This window comes from Balaenoptera acutorostrata, chromosome 18 (assembly GCF_949987535.1).
Source record: "Balaenoptera acutorostrata chromosome 18, mBalAcu1.1, whole genome shotgun sequence".
Classification (NCBI taxonomy): Eukaryota; Metazoa; Chordata; class Mammalia; order Artiodactyla; family Balaenopteridae; genus Balaenoptera; species Balaenoptera acutorostrata.
Genome location: NC_080081.1, coordinates 26,803,506 through 26,824,698, shown reverse-complemented (window position 1 = coordinate 26,824,698; position 21,193 = coordinate 26,803,506). Strand labels below are relative to the sequence as shown.

Sequence of the window (21,193 nt, the reverse complement as noted above, 5' to 3'; positions counted from 1 at the left end):
TCAAAATTTTTGTGCTTTACAAATCCTGAAAACTATATGATGAATAAGAAACCCTGTCCTATTGTTTTTTCAATATTCTAATTCCTCTTAGACCATAATGGTTAGATATGAGTATTAGAATTGCAGCATTCAGTATCCCAGAGTTGAAACTTAAGAGTAAATAATTTCTAAATTAATTTACCCTTGTGTTTTTTTTTTTTTTTTTGGAGAAAGCTTAGAGGAAACTGAAGGTCCTTATAGCAATGTCTTGGTTTAGGAGGCTATATAGTTTCTTGAAAGCCAATTTCAAAAAACAAAACAGAAGACAACCTGTACTAAGACCTCTTAACCTAAGAAAAGGAGCCTTAGAACAGGAAACGAGAGATTAAACAATAATGTCAGGTAAATCATTTCCTAGACTTCCGGTGATTCTTGGCAGCAAAAGGTTGTGCTTTTGGAAAAAAAAAAAAAATCAGCCATAAAGTGACTAATTAATCAAGTGACTTATTACAAGTAAGAAAACCCAATATTTGTCAAGATGGGCTTTTAGCAGCTTGCTGTGTGTTTGCGTCCAAAAGATAACCGCAAACACTGACTTTTTTGCCATACTGCATCTTTTCTCAGTGTAAAATTTAACAATTTTCTGGATAATTTGATTAAATAAATACAACAGGGCCTCTCAAGGTGGCCTGCTTGTGCTTGAATTATTAGGCCAATACAGGATGAAATTTCATGATACCCCCAAAACAAGTTATGTTTTCCATGTCTTTTCTAACATAAGGAACTTGGTATCATGGTGATAAACTTGAGTCTAAAACCAAAGAGACTAGAAAAAACAGAGCCATGATCTGCTAAGTCAAGAAAACATTTTTGCCTCAATTATAAGCATTGATCTGTGTATACTGCATGCCTGACACACAGAGGACAGTCAATAAATATTTGTTGACATGAACTCATTTCTCTGGTCTTGAATTAGCCTTATGACATTCATTCTTAATATTGTATATAAAGAAAAAGTCTAATGGTTCATCTTTTAGGGAAGTCTCCTGAATGAATAAGACTTTTTTTTTTAAACCTGCAAAACAAAGGCTAGTCTGCAAATCAGTAAAACAACAGGAGCCAAAAACGAGCCCTCATATGATTAATACTATTAAGTGAGTCAGGTGCTCAGCTATTTCTCTCCTGATGGCTAGTTATCTCTGAAAATCACCAAATCTCCACTCTACTTTAAAGCAGCAACCATAAGATAATCTCACTAAGTGAAACAATTCCACTGAAATGCTATCCTTGACATAAAATGGTTTCTTTTTCACTTCAAAGAACAAAAGAAAAGGTAAAATAAGACAATCCAGCTCAGTTTAATTTCAAACGTTAATATATTTTCTATTTTATATTGAACATATGCATCTGTAACCCCTCATTTGCAGCAACTATCCCATCCTCATAAAAGGGGCAAAATTTGTAAGATGCCTCTTAAAATAAATATTCTTCTTTATAAAATAATAAAACTTCAAATAAATATTCTTTACACTAAACAATATGTTGAAAAAATTAGAAAATAAAGGTAGAATTTTACTGTAACTGTACAATATACATGAAGTCCAAAGGGAAATCAGAGTCTTACAATAAAGGCTTTCTGTAAGGCAAAATACAATCTAAAAACATACTGATTGATTCACATTCTTCCGAATGTACAACATATTAGTATAATATTTTGTGACTGTGCCACATAGTATAGCACAACTTGTTTTTCACAGTTGCAAATATTATTGTATATACAAAAATATAGCACATTATCTCTGGAGAAAACAATGGGGGAAAAAAAAAGTCATTTGCTAATTTACAAATTTTGCAAGTACTATTCACAAACAAAAACTTTGCCTAGGAGTGTCTGTTGCTTTAGCTTATGCAACACGTAGGTTGCCAAGATGTGCATCACATACTCTGAGCTCCATTAGCTGAATTCTAACACGCGTATCAGTTAAAATGGCACATGGACAAAAAGCATTTCACTGCAAACAGCAAAGGATATCCCAACCCTCTATCAACAGTGCCAAGATTTCTAACTGTTTAGTTGGTTGCATATGTGTGTGTTAAAAAAAAAAAAAAAAAAAAAAAAAGGGAACAATCCTTATCACAGCAATATTCCTGATTAATGATGCTATGTTGGTTTTTCAAAGTTCCTGGGTGGGACAGTGGGAACTTTGCAGCAGACTGTGTTTGAATTTTTACAACGGCATCCAGGCCTGTTCACCCGGTCATAACACCCCTGGCACAATTTAAGGCAACCCTTGGCGGGAAGGTAACACCATAAACAAGGCAAAAAGAGGGACATGACGCCCATGGCCGACCACCGTGTACAACAGTGAGACTGGCTGCAGGAACACGGGCTGTCAGCGCAGTTGTCCTCGTCATCATTGGAACAGTGATAGAAGAGGCCTTTCACACAGCACACGCACGTCCCGTAGTCGATCACGTTCTGGGCCGAGCAAAGGCACTGCTCGTGGCAGATCCAGTCCGATGGCAGAGGCCTTGGGTAGGTGCACTCCTTACATTTGCACTTGCCGCAGTCCTCACACCTGTAGGCGTGCAGCCCCAAATCCTCCTTGCTCAGCGGCTTAAGCTCACCTGGCTGGAGCTCTGATTTGGGCTGCACCCGGATTATCCCATCAGCAACAGGCCCCGAGGAGAAGGATGATCCCAAGAGCCTCTGTTCAGAGGAAATGCTGCTGGTACTTGTCCTAGTACTGCTGCGAGACCCCGAGCTGACTGTGCTGATGGACCTGGACAGAGTGGCCCTCGCAGAAGCGTGGGCCTGTGAGTGCTGGGGCCTGGGGGGCTGGCGATGCTCAGGCAGACCGTGGAGCCTCTCGTGTTTGTGCTGAGCGGAGGGGCGAGGTGCAGGCTTGAGCCCAGGTCTGGGGACCACAGTAGGTCCCTCTGTGTACTCATTGGTGTTTCGGATGGCTCTGATCTGATCCAGAGACAGCACGTGTACCTGCTGGGCGAGGGCGTCTCTGGGGTCGGGCTCCCCACGCTGCCTGCCGCCGTCACGGGGTGCCTGCAGCAAGGGCTGCGATCCGCTGCCACTCTGAGCTCTGGCCTCCATCAGGTCTTGGAAGTGTGCTCACCCCAGCAGGCTTAGAACACATCTGAATTCCTGCGGAAACCAAGAGGAAGGAGACGGTTTACACTCCAGGATACTTCCCACTCTCCACCCCCTTGAGTTAACTCTTCACTCCCCACTTCCTCTAGAGAAACAGGCTTTGAAGCGGAGTTGCTGTGGAGGGTATTCGGACAGCCATCTGATCCACGCCTGTACCAAAAAGTAAAATTTATGGCTGTGTATCAACAATTCTTTAATCCTGTGATGTGTGGTGACACCAAGCTGATCTTTGTTTCAATCACGTAAGTAACAATTCCTTACTCAAATAAGCATAAAATCTGCAAGGTTCAGGTTCCATGTAAGACACTGTGGGAAAGTAGTGTTGGAATATAACATTGATACTGACATTTTCAAAAGTTGAATACCTTTTCAGATTCTGAAAGAGGTTTAAACTTATCATGGTCATTTTTGCCTTAAACATCAATAAATACAGCCTAGAAATTCTTGGTTCTTACTTTAAGTCTGCTTTTACATCAAATACCTTGAACTATTCTGTAACTTTATAAAACCCCACAGGATGAACCTGACATGCAAAAAAAGTAAATATCCCCCCCCCCAGGAATAGTTATACATTTTTATACAACAATCATGCATTATCATTAACTACACAGTAGCACAAAGTTATAGAATTAAAAACACACCAATTCAAATCCTGTCAGGTGCCAGGACTACAATAAAGCAGACTTACACCAGGAGCAACAAAAAGACAGGAACTTATTTTCAACTTCCCAACAACTTGAGAATCACATATTGTACAACCCGAGAGCCTAGGAGAACATTTTAAATTCTGCCAAAATCTTAACTACTTTGCCCATTTCCAAAAACCTAATAATTGAGAACATAAACTGGCGGTAACAGGAAGTGTTTTAAAAATTCAAGTGTCACATCTCAAATCTATCATCCTGACAAGTAACCGCTTAAATTGCCACCTCTGTGAAATTTCAAAACTACCACCCCCTTTGCCAACCAAGTCTACAATGACTAAAAACGCGCAAAAGTGGACTTTCATCCCGTCTGGCTTTTTAGAAAAGAGACACAGGCAGGTGACACACGCCTTCCAATTCGGAAAAAGGCAGAGCTGGAGACCGGATCTCAGTTCCAACAGAGAGGCAGACGAGATCGCGCTGCTCTTTCTTTGCTTTCACTCCGTTTATCGGCTCTATCTGCGCACCGACACCGTCCCCAGCAGGTGGGACACACAGTCCGAGCCCCGAGGGACCTTTTTCCGGGAGGACTGACGCAGCCCAGAAGCCAAGCTGGCCCCCCCTGCGCACAATTCCGAGACGGACAGACAGGCGGGGGGCGCGGGCGCCTCGGAAGGGGACGTGCCCTGAAACGCTAGAGCGCGCTTCCCCCTCTCTTCCTTCCCAGATAGACTCTCCCCCACCCCAGAGAACTGCCTCCCAGCTCCTAGAGAGCGCCACTCCACCCTTAGGCGGAGGTCACACCGCCCATCGCAGCACGTTCCGGCCAAGGCCCTCGAACACGGGGCACTGGTTTCCAGCCCCGACGCCGCGAGGAAGAAAGTCCTGCCTTAGACATAGAGCCGGGACTTCGAGGTCTAACCCATGCACACCGGGCGACTCCACCCTGCGCTGACCGAAGGGGCATTGCCTGCAATCTGCAAACGCCTATATATTAATAAAAATATCTATCTATATACATGTATATATTCCTTAAAATCAAATTTAAAAATGCTTTTAAAAGAAAGAACATTTTCCAGGGTCCCACGCCGGGCGTGCAAGACCCAGATCCCTAAGCTGGAAACTTTCCGCGCAGATTTGCTTGCAGTGCAAAGTTAGCATCTCTGCGGGGAAGGAGGTTTACTAGAGTGATTTCTGCTTATCCCTGGCCTCCTTCGCAGCACCCCTCCTTCCCCCGCTCCCTCGCACCCACCCCCCCCCCCGCCCCCCGCTTTGAAAGCGCTTTGAAACCCCCATTAAGAACAGTGTGTGATCAGACTAAGGATTAGGGGGAAAGGACTTCAGCACAAGCAAGGGTGGGGCAAACCGACACAGAAACCGCTTTGTAAAAACGCACAAGATTCCGAATTAAGAAACAGCAGCAGCAACAAAAAAGTGGATCAGCCCATCAAAGGAAAAGGGGGAAAAAAACCCCCAAACCCTAGCCTCTTTTGCCACCTATTTTCAGGTAATGGAAAACGATCGCGACCGCTTGATGACCTTCTCCCTGTGCTGGGTCGGCCCAATCTTCTAAAAATAAAAAAAAGCATGACCCAAGCCGACCAAGGCGAACGGAAAAAAGAGAAAGCTGCACTTCCGAACCGCAGAGACGCGGCGCCAGGCAGGGCGACGCTCCCACCCGGCTCCGTGCTCGCCTGTGTTCACACCGAGCAGAGGCGGGGGCTCCCTCCACCCGGCACCCTGTCCTTTTTTCACCCGCGAGGTCTAGCTGCCCCCGCGAGGCGAGCGACCCACGCTCCCTCGCTAACCCCGGCGCCCCTGCCTCGGGACAGCCTCTCTCAGGACGTGCCTTCCCCGGAGAGGAACAGGTTAGCAATGCGAGCGCCTGCAACGGCGACCTGGAAAACACAAAGTGTTTTCCCTCCCTCTCCCGCTCTCAGCGCCCAACTCGCGGCCAGTGCACCGCCGGGACCCGACTCGCCGCGAGCCGTCCGCCACCCCAACCCCCCAGAGCGCGGGCGCGTGGGGTCGGGGACACTGCACCCGGCGCGCACTGCAGCCACCGCCGAGGCAGACCGAGCCCGAGGCGAGGCAGACCCGCGGTAAGCTCCCGGGTTCCCCACGGAAAACCTGCGGGGTTAGAGAAAGGGAGGCCGGAGGAGAGACGGACCCCACTCCCGGTCCGGCTGCACCTACTCCATGTTGCCCACAACGTGCCGGCCACGGAGCCAGGAGGGGAAGAGCCAGTCAAACGCGCCTCACCGTGATCGCGGCTTTGCACCAACCCCTCTCCGTTGGATTCTCTTCTTCCTGCGATGTGCAAATAAATCCAGCCCCGATGCAAACTTTTTCCCCTCTTGCTTCTAAACTCTGCTTCAGTCTAACTTCCGAGCAATCGGCTGAACGAGAAAAGGAGAGGAAAATCCGGAGCCAAGCCCCCAGGCGATGAACACTCTGGAGATCGGGGCTGGAGGCGACCCCCTTTCTAAAAGCGCACGCGGAGTATTTCCTCTTTTTTCTCAATGAACTGGAGGCCAAAGCGCCAACGGCGAGTCTCCTTTCTTGGCAGATGAGCGAATGAGAAAAGAAAACGGCCTTACAGAGAACCTAAAGCCAGATGGCCAAGTCGCGCGGCCGCGGCCGCGTCCGAGCGGAGGCGGCGCGGGGGCGCGGGGCGGCAGGGCTGCGGGCCGGGCGGGCGCGGGGGCCTGGGCGCTGCGCGCTCCGCCGGCCCCTCTCCTCCGCTCGCGCTGCGGCGCGCAGCTCTCGGCGGTGCAGACTGGGCGTTGTGGAGGCGCGGCGGCGAGGCCGAGGCGGGGGCGGTGGGTGCGAAGGAGGAGGAGAAGGAGGAGGAGGAGGAGGAGGAGGAGGGTCTGGGGCCCGGACGGGGGGGCTCGCCGTTGGCTTGCGCCCTCGCCTTTCCGGAGGAGGCAGGGAGCTCTGCGGCGGCCGCGGCAGCAGTAAATGGCGTCATGTGGATCCGAGGCGGAACAGAGCAGTTGTTGTCCCAGAGGATATATCGCATCCGGTCCCAGCTCATTGGCTCCGCGGGGCTACATTCACTCACACTCCAGCGCCCGCCAGCGCTCCGAGCCGCAGGAGGCATTCAAAAGGGCAACTGCGCCGCCCCGCGCGTCCCTAGGCTGGTCCTGCCGCCCGGGCGCCGTCACGCGGGGTGCCCGCGGGGCCGGGCTGGGCACGGCGGGGTCAGTTTATCTAGTTTCAAGGAAACACTGACCTTAAGTTTTCCCCAGGGGCCATGAGGAAGAGCCTTAGCTCGGCTGGCTTAGGGAACTTTCTCCCCGCCACTAGGAAAAGGGAATGAACATTTCAAACTAATCCGGGCCAGGCAGTGTTAGCATTAAAAACAAGTTGCAGGTTTTGAGACTTCATTCGGAATCCATTGCAAGCCAACCTCTCCCCTTTTCTGTTCCCCCTCGAGGGGGCGACGGGGAGAGAAGAAGGGGGAGGGGAAGGGGAGCGGGAAGTGAGGTGGGAGGGCTATTGGTTTATTCTTTGTCTACTGGATTAACCCGATTATACACCAGGCACCAGCACAAACCGCCTCTCCCACCTCGGAGCTGCGTACGAGAGGAACGAAATGCAGATTCGAGTTTCAAGTGACTTCTGCTCTTGCTGGGATTTGCTTTTGATTGTGTCGATGTGTAGTTTTTCGGTTTAATATTAGATTTTATTTTTAAAGGGGCAGTCAGCTACAGATGGAGGCTGTCTGAAGATCCTTTTTAATGTTTTGTTTGACGCAACAGCGGAAGGAAACTCTACAATACAGGCCTTTTTAAAATTAGTTAATGCAGTCATACACACATAAACGATTACTAAGGGCGACATCACGGGCTTCTGAAATGGGAGGGGGCACGCTGTTTCACTGCAGATGTCCTCCTCCACTTAACCAAAAGAGTCACCCTTCATTTCCGACTCTCCTTGTCACGTAGAACCTTTCCCAAGAAGATCCTATTGTCCATTTTGAAGGTGGTCTGTGTTTTCCCACTTTAAAAAAATATGTATACGTATATAAAGATAGAAAATGCATACATATGCACGGCTCTAACTGCCGTTCATTTACTAAGAAACGTGCTTGCACGTGGGAGCACCGGTGGGAAAGTAACACCCCTCCCAACACACTCCTAATATTGGATTCTAATGATTTACAGAATGGTTTTACTTTACAGAGAAGTACGGTCAAAACTCCCGAAGAGCACCTGCGATCTCGCCGTGCTGGGGTTAGAGTTCTTGAAACAGTGCTAGGAAAACGTGGTGCTAGATTTCCCGGGTCCGGCTCCAGCCCACATCCGTTCACAGCTACCCTGGCACTCGTTGCCTTCTCCCGAGCTCTCGTCCTGGAACGTCCCCGGACCGTTCCCGGCCGCGCCGCGCTCTCGCCCTGCCTTCTCCATGTTTCTCTAGGGCTCTCTCTCCTCGCCCGAGGTTTGGACCCAGAGGTGGCAGGGGAAGTGGCATGCGTTATTTCCGGGCGCTGGCCTACGTCCCCCCACCCCTCGGGTGAGGGTGGACCGGGCTACGTCCGCCTGCTCCACGGCGTCCCCGGGCCTGAGGACACGGGACGACTGGGCCCCCCCCAGCTCTGGCCGCTCGCCCGACGCCCGAGTCCTTTCAGCCTCCGGGTGAACTCAAGCGCCGCTGCGCTCACGGCCCGTCGGGCCACCAGGGGGCGCCCGCCCGCCCGGCGCGGGGCTGAGGCTGCTCTCTTTCCGGGGACTCAACGAAGGCAGGCGGAGGTGCCTTCCAAAATGCACCTTGGGCCGACTGGTTCACAATGAATAAAAAGACATTTATTATGTAAGTGCAACAGCAGGTGGCTTTCCCTACCCTCTTCTCGGAGATGAGGTACCAGGTGCAGAGGAACCCCGGCTTTTACCGAGGGGACGGACTTGGGGGCCAAAGCCAGGGTGTGCAAGGCTGGTGGGAACGCGCTGCCTGAATATGGCCAAGTCTCCGGCAGAACAGGTGAAAGAAACGCCTTCTCTTCGCTTCCTCAAACCCCTGCACCCTATGGCTGCTTCTTAGGAGACACTTGTGTCCAGGCTGTGCTCCCAGCGCTGCAGGAACTCTGTGAAAACACGTTGTTCTGGTTCAAAGTATAAAATGGAATTTAAATTAGAAGCCTCCGGCTGCTGAGAGTACCTTCCATTTTTACTGAATCAATAGAGAAGAATCTAGGAATTTATACTTATCTTTCATGAGCTAGAAGGAATCCCATGTAATCTAGCTCTTCCTTCTTCCCCATCAGCCTCCTGTTTGCAAGCTGGGAAAACATTTAACCTATAACTTAAGCACAAGGTAAAAACGAGAATCTGTTGGAGTCTTTCTAATTTACTCCTTACTATTTAATTTATTATTTATTATTACTACTTTTCAGAAGTGGTGTATAAAGCACTATATTGTGCCTCCAAAGTTTACTTAGTTGTCACCCCAAAGAAGAATTATGCTTCTAGGTATGCCTGTGCATGCACACACAATGAAGTGTTTGGTGCAGCTATTGTCATGTGTCCCAAAATTGATTCTCATGTTACATGCCAAAATTATAACTGGGGTTAATTTTGGAAGATACTTTAAAATTTTGAAAGGATGTTATGTAAAACTTCACAATGAAGCCCATTTTCAAACGTGCTGTGGAGGGTTCTAGAGAGGCACCCCTGATGTTTGAACACGTGTGCCTGTCCCTGATGTTGAAAAATGCCCAATCCTTGGAAACGCCTGCTACACCAGTACTCACCTCTAAGTTCTCTGGAAGGACCAGGTAACATGCCCGCTTAGTCTGAGCCATTGAACAGGACTGTGTGTTGTCATACTTTTGCGATCTCATCTCTGCCTTCATTTAATTTTCTGTATTCATTTCTTTGGATTTACTTCATTTTATAACTATAATTACCCTCAATTTGTTTTTTTCAAATGAGGCAGTGTATAAACTGACGTGAATTTTGCCTCCCCCAGTCTTTGGTAGACACTGTAGACATGCTTCTTTACCAGTAGGTCTGTTGGCCAAGTTAAGTCAGATATTTTCAAGGTTGCACGTAGTCATCTAAGCTTCTGATTTATGTCTTAGTAATGGGAGAATGTCGTTGTTGTTTTTTTTAAAATTAATTAATTAATTTATTTTTGGCTGTGTTGGGTCTTCGTTTCTGTGTGAGGGCTTTCTCTAGTTGTGGCAAGCGGGGGCCACTCTTCATCGTGGTACATGGGCCTCTCACTATCGCGGCCTCTCTTGTTGCGGAGCACAGGCTCCAGACGTGCAGGCTCAGTAGTTGTGGCTCACGGGCCTAGTTGCTCCGTGGCATGTGGGATCTTCCCAGACCAGGGCTCGAACCCGTGTCCCCTGCATTGGCAGGCAGACTCTCAACCACTGCGCCACCAGGGAAGCCCCGATAATGTAGTTTTAAACAACTCTAGTTCCAGTTTCTTTGTGAGATTGACCAAACCACTTGGGCTTACTGGGTTCAGACCCAGGTTTGATAAGCAGAGAGATATCTTTCAGTGATATGATGCATTTTTGAGACAAAGAAGAATATTGGTTATTTGGTTATTTTATTTTATTTTTTTTTTAGTTTTATAACCAAGGTGACTTATATATGTATTCGTATTTAAAGATGGCCCAGAATACAACAGCGTATACTGCTTCCACGAGTAACAATTTAGTATCCCAATTGCCTTAGTAAACAATTTATGCATGGACTCTTCTGGGAGGGACCTTCCTAAGTTAAAGAAAGGGCTTTGCAATAATGACCTTTTGATTTGACAGCCAGGACTGTAGTCATTTTACTTTTTTGAATTGCTTTGAATCTCCAAATTCTATAGCTGCTACCTTTTGGAGGGAGCTGGGAGTGGCTGCAATAGGAATTCAAAATAAAACACTTGAGTTCTTATCTACATCCCTAGGAGGACTGGGGACAGCTTATCTCTGCATCTGACCTTCTTTGGTGATGTCCTTTTATCCTTAACTAAACTGGGGAAAAGACCTGCAGTTATCCCTGGGTAAGAGAAGTGGTTTGATGAGTTGATCTTAAACTGGAGGCTCTGGTTGGTCGGGTCTTTTTTCAGAGATCTTATATTCAACCTGAATCCACCTGGTGGTTTCTACTGGTTAATCAGTCTTCCTGCTGGCTCCATGCACTTTATTACTACAGTTTATGCAAAGTCAGAAGTGGACTGAATTTCTGTAACAAGGCAAAATTTCTCTGCAGTCCAACATGATTTTTCTCATTATATTTCCAATATATTTATCCCTTGACCTTACAGTCAAGCTTCTTTCTTTGTAGGATTGATGTGTGCAGAGAAAGTCTAATCAGTGAGACCACAGCATTGTTGCTTTGCCTGTCCCCAAATAGCCCTAGGTTTATTAGTTTTCTTCTGTTTGTTTTTAACATTTGATGCCTTTATTTTGGAATCTTTTTAAGCCAGATGCTAAAGTGAAAATCATAAATTGAAATGAGTATTTGGATATTACTGGCCAAGCTTAGTAGCAGTAGGAAGATTTTAGCCTCTGAATAAACAGGAAGTTTGGGTTTTAAACTTCCCATTATGTGGACACGTGATCAAAAGGGCACAGGAAGTTCATCCTGTTCTCTAAGGAAGATGTAGTCAAACAGATTCCACGACAGCCATTCTGATAATCCAGATGCCATAAAATCCAGGCTGCCAGCCAGCCCTGAATTAATAATCTCAGTGAACAGGTCAGGTCTAAAAATGTTCAATATGGTAAATGGAATATGGGTGCATGCAGATTCAATTTGTTCTTCCTGTCTTGTTCCTTTGGACAGGAAGTATTTTGAAGTTTCAGTGAATTGTGAATCATTTGAGAATATCGTGGTGTTATATAAACCAGCTTTTCTATACAAACTGTGTATTGGGTGTAACTCTTCGAAAGGCTAAACTGCTCCAAGGATCTGAGGGAGTCTATGTCAGGACTGCCTTGGACTTAGTGGGCTGGAACTGAAATAGAAAGGTTCTTCACCATCTTATTCTTAAAAAAAAAATCACTCTAAACGTTATCCACTCAATAAGTGCTTTCCAATAAATGAATGAAATTAATGAATGTAATTAAAATAAGTAAATATTTTTTGCCTTAATTTTCTTTCATCCTTTTTTTAAATAAATTTATTTATTTATTTTCGACTGTGTTGGGTCTTCGTTGTTGTGTGTGGGCTTTCTCTAGTTGCAGCGAGCAGGGGCTATTCTTCGTTTTGGTGCATGGGCTTCTCACTGCGGTGGCTTCTCTTGTTGCGGAGCACAGACTCTAGGCATGTGGGCTTCAGTAGTTGTGTCACCGGGCTCAGTAGTTGTGGCTCACGGGCTCTAGAGAGCAGGCTCAGTAGTTGTGGCGCACGGGCTTAGTTGCTCCGTGGCATGTGGGATCTTCTTGGACCAGGGCTCAAACCTGTGTTCCCTGCATTGGCAGGCAGATTCTTAACCACTGCACCACCAGGGAAGTCCCTTGCCTTAATTTTCTTAAAGCAAATAAAGAGTTTTTGGATTTTTTAATGGCAGAACTTGAGTCATTCCGTTAACCTGGAAATTACTACTGTGTTTTGTGTAATTATTAGGAAGTGACTGAAATAAGTTTGTTCAGACCATGATTTTTAACCCCTGAAATAGTAAATATTATAAAGTTTAAGAAGAAATCTTTATGGAAATTGTATGTGCTTGGAAGAAAATCTGTAGGGAACGTCTACTCTCAAACTATATACTAAAGAAATTAACAAACAGGCTGATCAGGGGGGGCTAAAGAATAGGTAAAAGAAAACTCATGAATTTTTTACTTAAAAAAGTGCATTTGGCAAAAGCCTAAGTATATTAATAATTAAAATTAAGTACTAATCTGTAGTTTCAAATTAAGAAGTTAGCACTTTGCTAACCTTCAACAATGCATTTTTAAAATAGCTTCAAGAAAGCCACCAAAGAGTGAACCATTTTCGCCATTCATGTTCTATGTGAAAGTCCCCTTGCAATTTTGAGAAATAGTCTTCACACCCTGTTTACAGTACAGCAACATACTTGCGTTATACCCTAAAAGATGTTAAAACCATGCGCGGGCAAAATTAGATCTAACAATTTTTTTTTTTTAGCCGTCATTCCTAAAAAAAAAATGATACTGAAGGTTAAACTGTTACATGTCATAATAGGTTCCAGAGATGTTGGGGGTTTAAGAAATCTGGAGTTAGGTTCAGGCTAGGTCATTTGGGGCCAATCTGATCGGGATGCCCCGATGCTCAAACCCCCTCTCCCGCCTTTTCATTATTCCTGGGTTAAAGATCCAAGTCCTTAACCCAACTTCCTGGTGCTACAGTCCAGCCCCTTTTCCTTCCCAGCCTCCTGTTATTGCACACCCCCTGCTTTCTGCCTTGCTGCTGTGACTATTACCTCTGTATATGCAATCTCCCCTTTCACTTTTCTGGCCTTTTGCTGTGTTATCTCCTACTTATCTTTCAAATCTCTGTTGTCTTTTTCTCAGGAAACCTTTTTCTGACCCTTTGACTAGGTCAAACCTCCCTTGTTCCTCTCCTGACCTTCTCCACTGCAAACATACATATAATTGAGTGATCATTTATTAACTGTCTCCTTCGCTGTATTCTAAGCTCCATGAGGGCTGGAATCTGAGTCGGGTGTTGCCTGCCATTTTACCCCCAGCACTGAAGGGTCTGGCACATATAAGTAACTCAAACATTTTAAAGTAAGATGAATGAATGAATGAATGAGTCAGGCAATTAACCTTATTGCCCAACTGTAAAAGAGTTGCTGTTAGGATTGGATGATATGAAGTATCTATGAAGGCTAGCATATGGGAAGCTCTCAATAAGTAGCAGTGATAATTTCAGTTAAATTGGGCTTGGTAGTTTATTTGGTAAATGAATATGATAAATGAATATTTAAATACGGTTTTGCCTCCATATTTTCAAAAAGTTTTAAAATTACATAGTAAGCACAATTTGATTTATGTATCTTATTTGTTTGTGCTTATGTAGGGATAAAAATAGAGATTTAGAACACGTTTTGATTGTTATTAGCTATATTCAACTATTAATAGTATTTCAAAGAAACCTTAACCTTACACTGATTTTTGTTTTCATGTGACCTTCTCAAAGTAGGTAGAGAACTTTAGGGAAGGTGGGACTTATTTAGCTGATGTTGTTGTTTCTGACTGGAATGTCTCCTCATTGAATTACTTGTTCAGGAAATCTAGAGGCTTGAGAAATGTGAGTTCCTTCTTATTTGAGAGTGGCTTTGACATTTGGGCTCTTGCCAACACAGAATTTTTAAGTGTATATTTTGGGGATGGAGCCCTGTGTCTGAAATGGTGTTAAAGCTCTATCCCCCGTTAGGAAGAAGATGCACATTCACTTACATTAAATGGTGTGTGGCAGAGGTACTTGCTGTACACTGGAAGGCTATGATGTTCCACTGTTCTAAATTCTTCAGGTTATTATGATCCTGTGAAGGTGAATGTGCGATGACTCAGAATAATAATATTTAAGAGTCTTGAACTATATAACAAATCCTATTCTCCAGCATTCTGGGGAAACACATGTCAACCACTCTTTCTTATTGAATATCAACATAGCGTGGCCTTCTGGGGGCAGAATTCCTCTCTTCATGGCCTTGGCCTGGGAGCCACTGGTTCTATCACTTTGCTCAAGGGTTTGAGATGAGAACTAGCTAGTTTCTGACTGCAAGGAGCTGACAGTCTAAATGGCAAGTGAGACAGATAGCCATGAAAATACTGGAAAGCCATTCAAGGGCATCTACTAAGTCAGTTTTCAACTGGCTGCTATTGGTGCTTGAGGGTTTGTTGGCTCAGCAGAGTTAGGGAGGATCCCAAAGGAGGCAGCCACTGAGCAGGGCAGTGGGCCAGTTGTTAGCTGTCTTTGGGCCTCAGTGTACAGGTCTATCATTCTCCCATTTTGGCAGTACATTTTGAGTGGTTTATTAAGAAGCTAAAACTCTCTGAATATAAACCTAGAGTGTGGGTACAAAAGACCTTTATGTCTCTAGTACTGTAACTTTATAATGGAATTCAGATAAGATAGCTCTAGACAGAAGCTGAAATATTTGAATTTCCCTAAAGAATTCTATAAGTATATTCAAGACATCATAGGAACAGTTTCAACCTCAGGCAGGGCCAGGGTCTGTGGCAACAGACAAATGATGTTCTTCCCATTATTTGGCATCCTTTTCTCATGAACTTTACACAACTGTTAAAATAATTTGCTTTTATTCCTTACCTTTTAAACTACTTTTCAAGTTATTAGTGGATCATGATACTTCTGAAACCTAAGATAATACCAAATGTCCTGGGCCCATGGTGCCTAAGAGGCAAAGGGCATCTTCCATGTGGCAATCATTAGCATTACAGTTCAGCAGGCATTATAAATCAAATCACCCAGGATTGGGAGGGATTTAACATGCTTTCAGTAAGACAGTAGAGATTTTACCAAAGGTACTGTTACCCTACTTATTGAGATATTTAGGTTATTCAGAATATATTTTTTAGAAAAACTCTATCACGTCCTAAAGATGACCCACATTCTAATTTGATCTCCACAAAGGTTTTTTTTTTAAATTAATTAATTAATTAACTTATTTTTATTTTTGGCTGCATTGGGTCTTTGTTGCTGCACGCGGGCTTTCTCTAGTTGCGGTGAGCAGGCTTCTCATTACGGTGGCTTCTCTTGTTGTGGAGCACGGGCTCTAGGCGCGCAGGCTTCAGCAGTTGTGGAGCGCGGCTCAGCAGTTGTGGCTCGCGGGCTCTAGAGCGCAGGCTCAGTAGTTGTGGCGCACAGGCTTAGTTGCTCTGCGGCATGTGGGATCTTCCCAGACCAGGGCTCAAACCTGTGTCCCCTGCATTGGCAGGCGGATTCTTAACCACCGCGCCACCAGGGAAGTCCCTCCACAAAGGTTTTTTAATGTACGATGCATGTCTACACAGCCGAGTAGAATTATGAATTGAGCCTTATCCAAGATCTAACATACAGTTAACCTCATTCAATTGGAAAGTTGTATTTTTTTTCAAATAGCAAGGGTTCTTGCTTTATTTTCTAGATCAATGGTTCTCAACCCTGGCCATACATTAGCATTACTTGGGAGATTTTTAAAAAATTAGATGACAAGATCCTTCACATAGAGTCCATTTTAGGTTGGTCTGAGAGGGGGCCTTATATAAATTTCTCAGTCGCCCACTGCCTTAGTTTCTTCACCCATAAAGTGGGGATAAAATTATTTTCTATGTCCAAGCATCATCATGAGGGTTAAATGAATAATGCATGTGGAGTTTTAGAAGAAGTCTGACTTGTAATAACTCTTCTATAAATGAAAGTCATTATATTATTATAATGAAACCATAATAGAGATTCATAGCTCACTGAGAACAAGAAGAGAAAATGCAGTAGACACTAAACAGAGCATGTTTAGTAGACGAAAATGCTAGAACAGGCTCACGCTTGCATGCAAGAGCTGATTATGGGTATCTCTTCTCATCTCCACATTTAGTGACATTAGGTTTGAAAATCAGTCATGGTGAGTTTATTTACAACACAGAAATCACCAAATGCTGAAATCAAGGGGCTTTGTTTTGTTTTATTTTGTTCTTTGTGTTTTTTTTTGTATCCCAGAGATCCAGTTATTAACAATATCACCGCAAGAGAGGATTGAGACAGCTGGCAGGGAGGTCCGAGGTGAAAAACATCATACACTTACTTCATGATTTAAATGGCCTGGGCTTGGACCAGGCCAGTCATGGCCATCTGTCATTCATGGACCTGGGGCCTAAGTTTTGAATCAAGAATCACCAGAGTGTGATTGAACTCTCAATCAATCATTAGTTCTAAGTGTTGGGGCAAATTATTTAATCGTGCTCTCAAAATCTTAAGGATTTGAACTCATAGAAACAGAGAGTAGAATGGTGGTTGCCAGAGGCTGGTGGAAATGGGGAGAGGTTGGTGGAAATGGGGAGAGGTTGGTCAAAGGGTATAAACTTTCAGTTATAGAATGAATAAGGATTCTGAGGATTTAATGTCCAGCATGGTGGCTTTAGTTAATAATACTGTATTGTATACTTGCAATTTGCTAAGAGAGTAGACCTAAAGCATTCTCACATGCACACACACAAAGTAACTATGTGAGGTGATAGACTGTTAATTAACTTGGTTGTGGAAATCATTTCATGGTATATACGTGTATCAAATTATTATGCTATACACTTTTAAATATATTACGTTTTTAGTTGTCAACTGTACCTCAATAAAGCTGGAAAAGAAAAAGCAGCTAGGGATTTGTGGGGATATAGCAGGGGCATAGGAAGCCACAAGATAAACCTGGTCCACCTAACTTTATTTAGATTCATGTACATTCTTAAAACCCAAGCCCAAAATGATGATGATGATGAAATCCCCCTGAAGTCTACTTCAGGTTAGTTTTGGGATGCTCCAGGAGCGCGTTCAGCATCCTTTGCCTTTGTTGCGTACTCAGGTGGAAACAGATGGAAAGTACTGGAGGGTCTCCACACCTCAGTTTCCTCATTGGTCAGAGCAGGATGGTTGTCAGACTGATATGAGATAATGGATTTTAACCACATAGGGATCGTAGTTAGTGCCTCAGTTTTCAAGAACGTTTGCTAGGTCAGTTTATGACTTAGGAACTTAGAGCTAAGTAAGCATCCAGCCCAGAGTCTGAACTTTGACCCTGGACCTCAGTAGCCCTAGAACTCCCTCAGACCGCTAGTCCTAATACAGTAGTCTCCAACATTTTTGGCACCAGAGACCAGTGTCGTGGAAGACAATTTTTCCACGGATGAGGGGCGGGGGGCAGCGGATGGTTCAGGCAGTAATGCAAGCGATGGGGAGCGATGGGGAGCGGCAGATGAAGCTTCGCTCACCTGCCCACTGCTCACCTCCTGCTGTGCGGCACGGTTCCTAACAGGCTGAGGGCCGGTATGGGTCCTGGCCCCGGGGTGGGGGACCCCTGTCCTAATAGACTCAGTGGAGGCTGAGCTAGAGTCCTACTACTTGACAATTTAGTTTTGCTGATCTCTAAGTAAATCAGCATTTGTTATTCTTCACTTTAACTTTTATTTGACTTGCTTTAACAAAAGAGACATAGTAAATATTTTCTGATAACGACTGAAACATTCTTCACTTATAGAATTAGTTTCGTTTTGCATTAGATTAAAATGTGCAACACTGTTGTTTTGGATTATTTTCTATGATCTAATGTATAAAATCATGCATTAAAAATTCAATATGATACTTTTGGGGACTTCCCTGGTGGCGCAGTGGTTAAGAATCCGCCTGAGAATGCAGGGGACATGGGTTCGAGCCCTGGTCCAGGAAGATCCCACATGCCGCGGAGCAACTAAGCCCGTGCACCACAACTACTGAGCCCGTGCTCTAGAGCCCGAGAGCCACAACTACTGAGTCCACGTGCCACAACTACTGAAGCCCGCACGCCTAGAGCCTGTGCTCCGCAACAAGAGAAGCCACTGCAGTGAGAAGCACGCACACCACAATGAAGAGTAGTCACTGCTCGCCGCAACTAGAGAAAGCCCATGTGCAGCATCGAAGATCCCACGCAGCCAAAAATAAATAAATAAATAAATTTTAAAAATTAATATGATACTTTTAATTTCTTAATTTAAAAAAGCCAAACCACAATTGTATTATTTTAGCAAGAAAAAGAAAACTCATAATACTTAGCTATACAGTTAAGTTAAACCAGAAATTGATATTTGTACAATTTCTCCTCCTTGGAAGCAGCAGGTGTATAACATTATTATACATTGTATTTATGCTGCATGCACAGAAAATTGACTAGAGACCCTGAAAGTAGGCAAGCTCTTTGGAACCCAGACTGGATTACCAAGCTGAGTACCCCTGCAAAACAAACTCTCTGTCTGAATATATGAAAGGTACTAAAAGAGAGTGAAAACCAGTTTTACTTTTTCTTTTTTAATTATTTTTTTAATTTTTGGAGGAGAATCAGCAGTGGAAGAAAAGATCACTTCCTCTGTAGACACTACGGGTTTTGGATTCTGTAAACTCTGTCATGTAACTTGACCCCAAAGCTAATGAAATCCTGTTAGACTTTCCCTGCCCTCCTTCCTGCTTCCACCTTTTTGATTGTCTCACCTTTGAAAACCTCGATTTGTACTTGTATACATGTGTGATCCTCCCGCCATTGTTTGGCTTTTTACCCAGGCACTTTTCACCTACATCCTCTCCTTCCCTCCTTTGGCAGTCGGTTGGGCTTCTTCCTGCCTTGAATACCACATTCCCGAGTTATTCAAGCTCAGTCATTAGCACCCTGTCCCCCTACTAAAATTATGAATGAAAAGCCTTGTTGTTCTTTACAAATAACTCAGGCTTCCTCAGTCAGTCAAATTCGAATGGAAGTGACTGCCGGACAAAGGGGTGGGATGACGGACAGTCCTCACAGCGAGTCATCAATGCCCACAGGAAGTTTTTTAAGCAACAATCTAGGTAGAGAGGGTTGGGCGCTCCCGGAGGACAAGCCTACAGAGGGGGGGCTGGGGGTTGCTCTTTGTGTCCATTTGGATCTTAGGGAAAGAAAAAAAAAAGTCCGAGAAGACCAGAGATGACAATGTACAGAGTCAATTTTGCCCTTGCAAGAACTTAAGAATCCTTCCATGGAGACATCTACCTTGCAGTAATGCTGGTTGGAACTGACACGCACAGACAAAAGTGAAGGCACCGACCATTTACTGGGCTTTGAATGCTGAACCGTGCAGGAGTGGGTTACAGACTGGGGGCTGCACGACTCCCCGCTGGGAAGTTGCATTGTCCTGGGCCCCTTTTTCACAACAGGGGAAAAGGTAATTGACAGGCTGATTGTTTGGCCGGGACCCCCGCTGTTTTAAAATCCTGGAAGGCCCCAGTCACACGTTGTCAATAATAGCCATCGGAGGTGCGGAGTGAAGGACTGTTCAGGAAACAGTTTGAGCCCTTCAAGTGGACAGGCCTCAGTGACTTTACTTGCACTCTGGCTGCCACAAGCAGCTCATTCAAAAATAACCTTCAAGTAATAAATCAAACTTGTTTCCTGAACTATACAAGGAACAGCTGGTTATTTTTCCTCCCTTTTTTTTTTTTTCAAAGACAAAAAAAAAAGATTTTTACTACAGGAAATCAAGCATGTCAAAATTTGGCAAAGCAATTTGGATGATTTAACAGCTAAACACTTCTCTTTTTAATGTTATGCTTTCATCGGTCTTTTTTTATTTTGGCTTTTCAGTTTTGCATTCTGTTTGCTGCCGTGAGTGTCCCTTATCTGTGCTTTCCTCCCTTTTGAAAGGAAAATGAGTTTAGTATCTTGTCCTTAGAATATCTTTGGTAATTTCTAATGTGTTGGTCAAGACGCTCAACTTATTATACAGCTGAAATTTGTTTTCTTCTACAGAGAGAGTTTGGATTTAGACCTATAGTTCCACATATCTGTTTCTCGTGGGATCCATATATTTTGGAGTTCTGACGACAAGGCAGTTTTTCTTCAGTCTACTGATTTAGGAACCCCAAGCTAGTGCATATGTCATAACTGAAGTAGTCTGCTATTTTAAGAAAGTACATTTTGAGCGTTTTTGGTCTTTTTGTGTCTCTCTTTGTGCCTGTTTTTGTGTTTTCTTTGTGTGTGTCTTTCCCTCCTTGAATATGTTTGCCCTTCAGATTTTGGAAAAATCTGCCAACCTCTGACTGACCTTAGCAATAATTAAGTATAAATATAAGTATAAATGATTAACATAAAACAATTCCCTTCTGTGATGATTACTGTTTATCTTTATTTTATAGATGCCTGATATTTCAAATAGAAATCCATTCCAAATGAAAGTTTTTATGATCTATCAGTGTGTACCTTAGAGATTAGCTTTTCACAACTTGTGGACATTTAGAATTAAAAAAGAAATGTATTTGAGAATCTGTCAGATTTCAATGCACTAGGTCTATGTCAATCAATTTAAATATAATTAAACAATAATGTTAGGATTAGATATTAAGATTATGTAAAACATCTATTTTACAGGATATTTTTACTACTATTTAATAAATAAAGAATTATAATTTAGCATTAAATGAGAAATTATAAATTATACTTTGGGATTTTGTCCTTTAATAAACTTATTTTTCTTTATTTTGTTGAAGAGATTATTTGTAATAAAACACTTGTAATGAAAGGTATGTTTACAGGAAGATAATAATGAAATTCAATTTGTAGTAGACTTAGGTCATTGTAGGCTTCTTTTCTGTTCTTTTCTTTTTTCATTTCTTTTCCTTGATATTTGCAATAAATGACAATGCTATAATAGCACAAATAAACCCATCTTTGTGCTACACGATTAAACTTACACACTTTGTATGTGTATGTCTTG

General features: G+C 44.0%; 1 protein-coding gene and 1 long non-coding RNA gene across 3 annotated transcripts in view; one reads left to right on the top strand and one right to left on the bottom strand.

Moving 5' to 3' along the window:
• Positions 1-2,066: 2,066 nt before the first annotated feature.
• On the bottom strand, positions 2,067-6,570 carry SPRY2 (sprouty RTK signaling antagonist 2). Its single transcript, XM_007186248.2, has 2 exons — positions 6,052-6,570; positions 2,067-3,139 (listed from the first exon to the last, which is right to left on the bottom strand). Exon 2 carries the CDS (start codon positions 3,086-3,088, stop codon positions 2,141-2,143), a length of 948 nt encoding a protein of 315 aa, XP_007186310.1. The 5' UTR covers positions 3,089-3,139; positions 6,052-6,570; the 3' UTR covers positions 2,067-2,140.
• Positions 6,571-8,329: 1,759 nt separating this feature from the next.
• The window catches only part of LOC103012424 (uncharacterized), a 121,754-nt gene continuing 108,890 nt past the window's right edge, over positions 8,330-21,193 (top strand). Inside the window, exon 1 of one of the 2 annotated variants that reach the window (XR_009005924.1) lies at positions 8,330-8,607. This is a non-coding gene — a long non-coding RNA (uncharacterized LOC103012424). Of the gene's footprint in view, positions 8,776-21,193 lie in introns of both variants that reach the window. The other variant, XR_003623772.2, reaches the window with a different exon arrangement.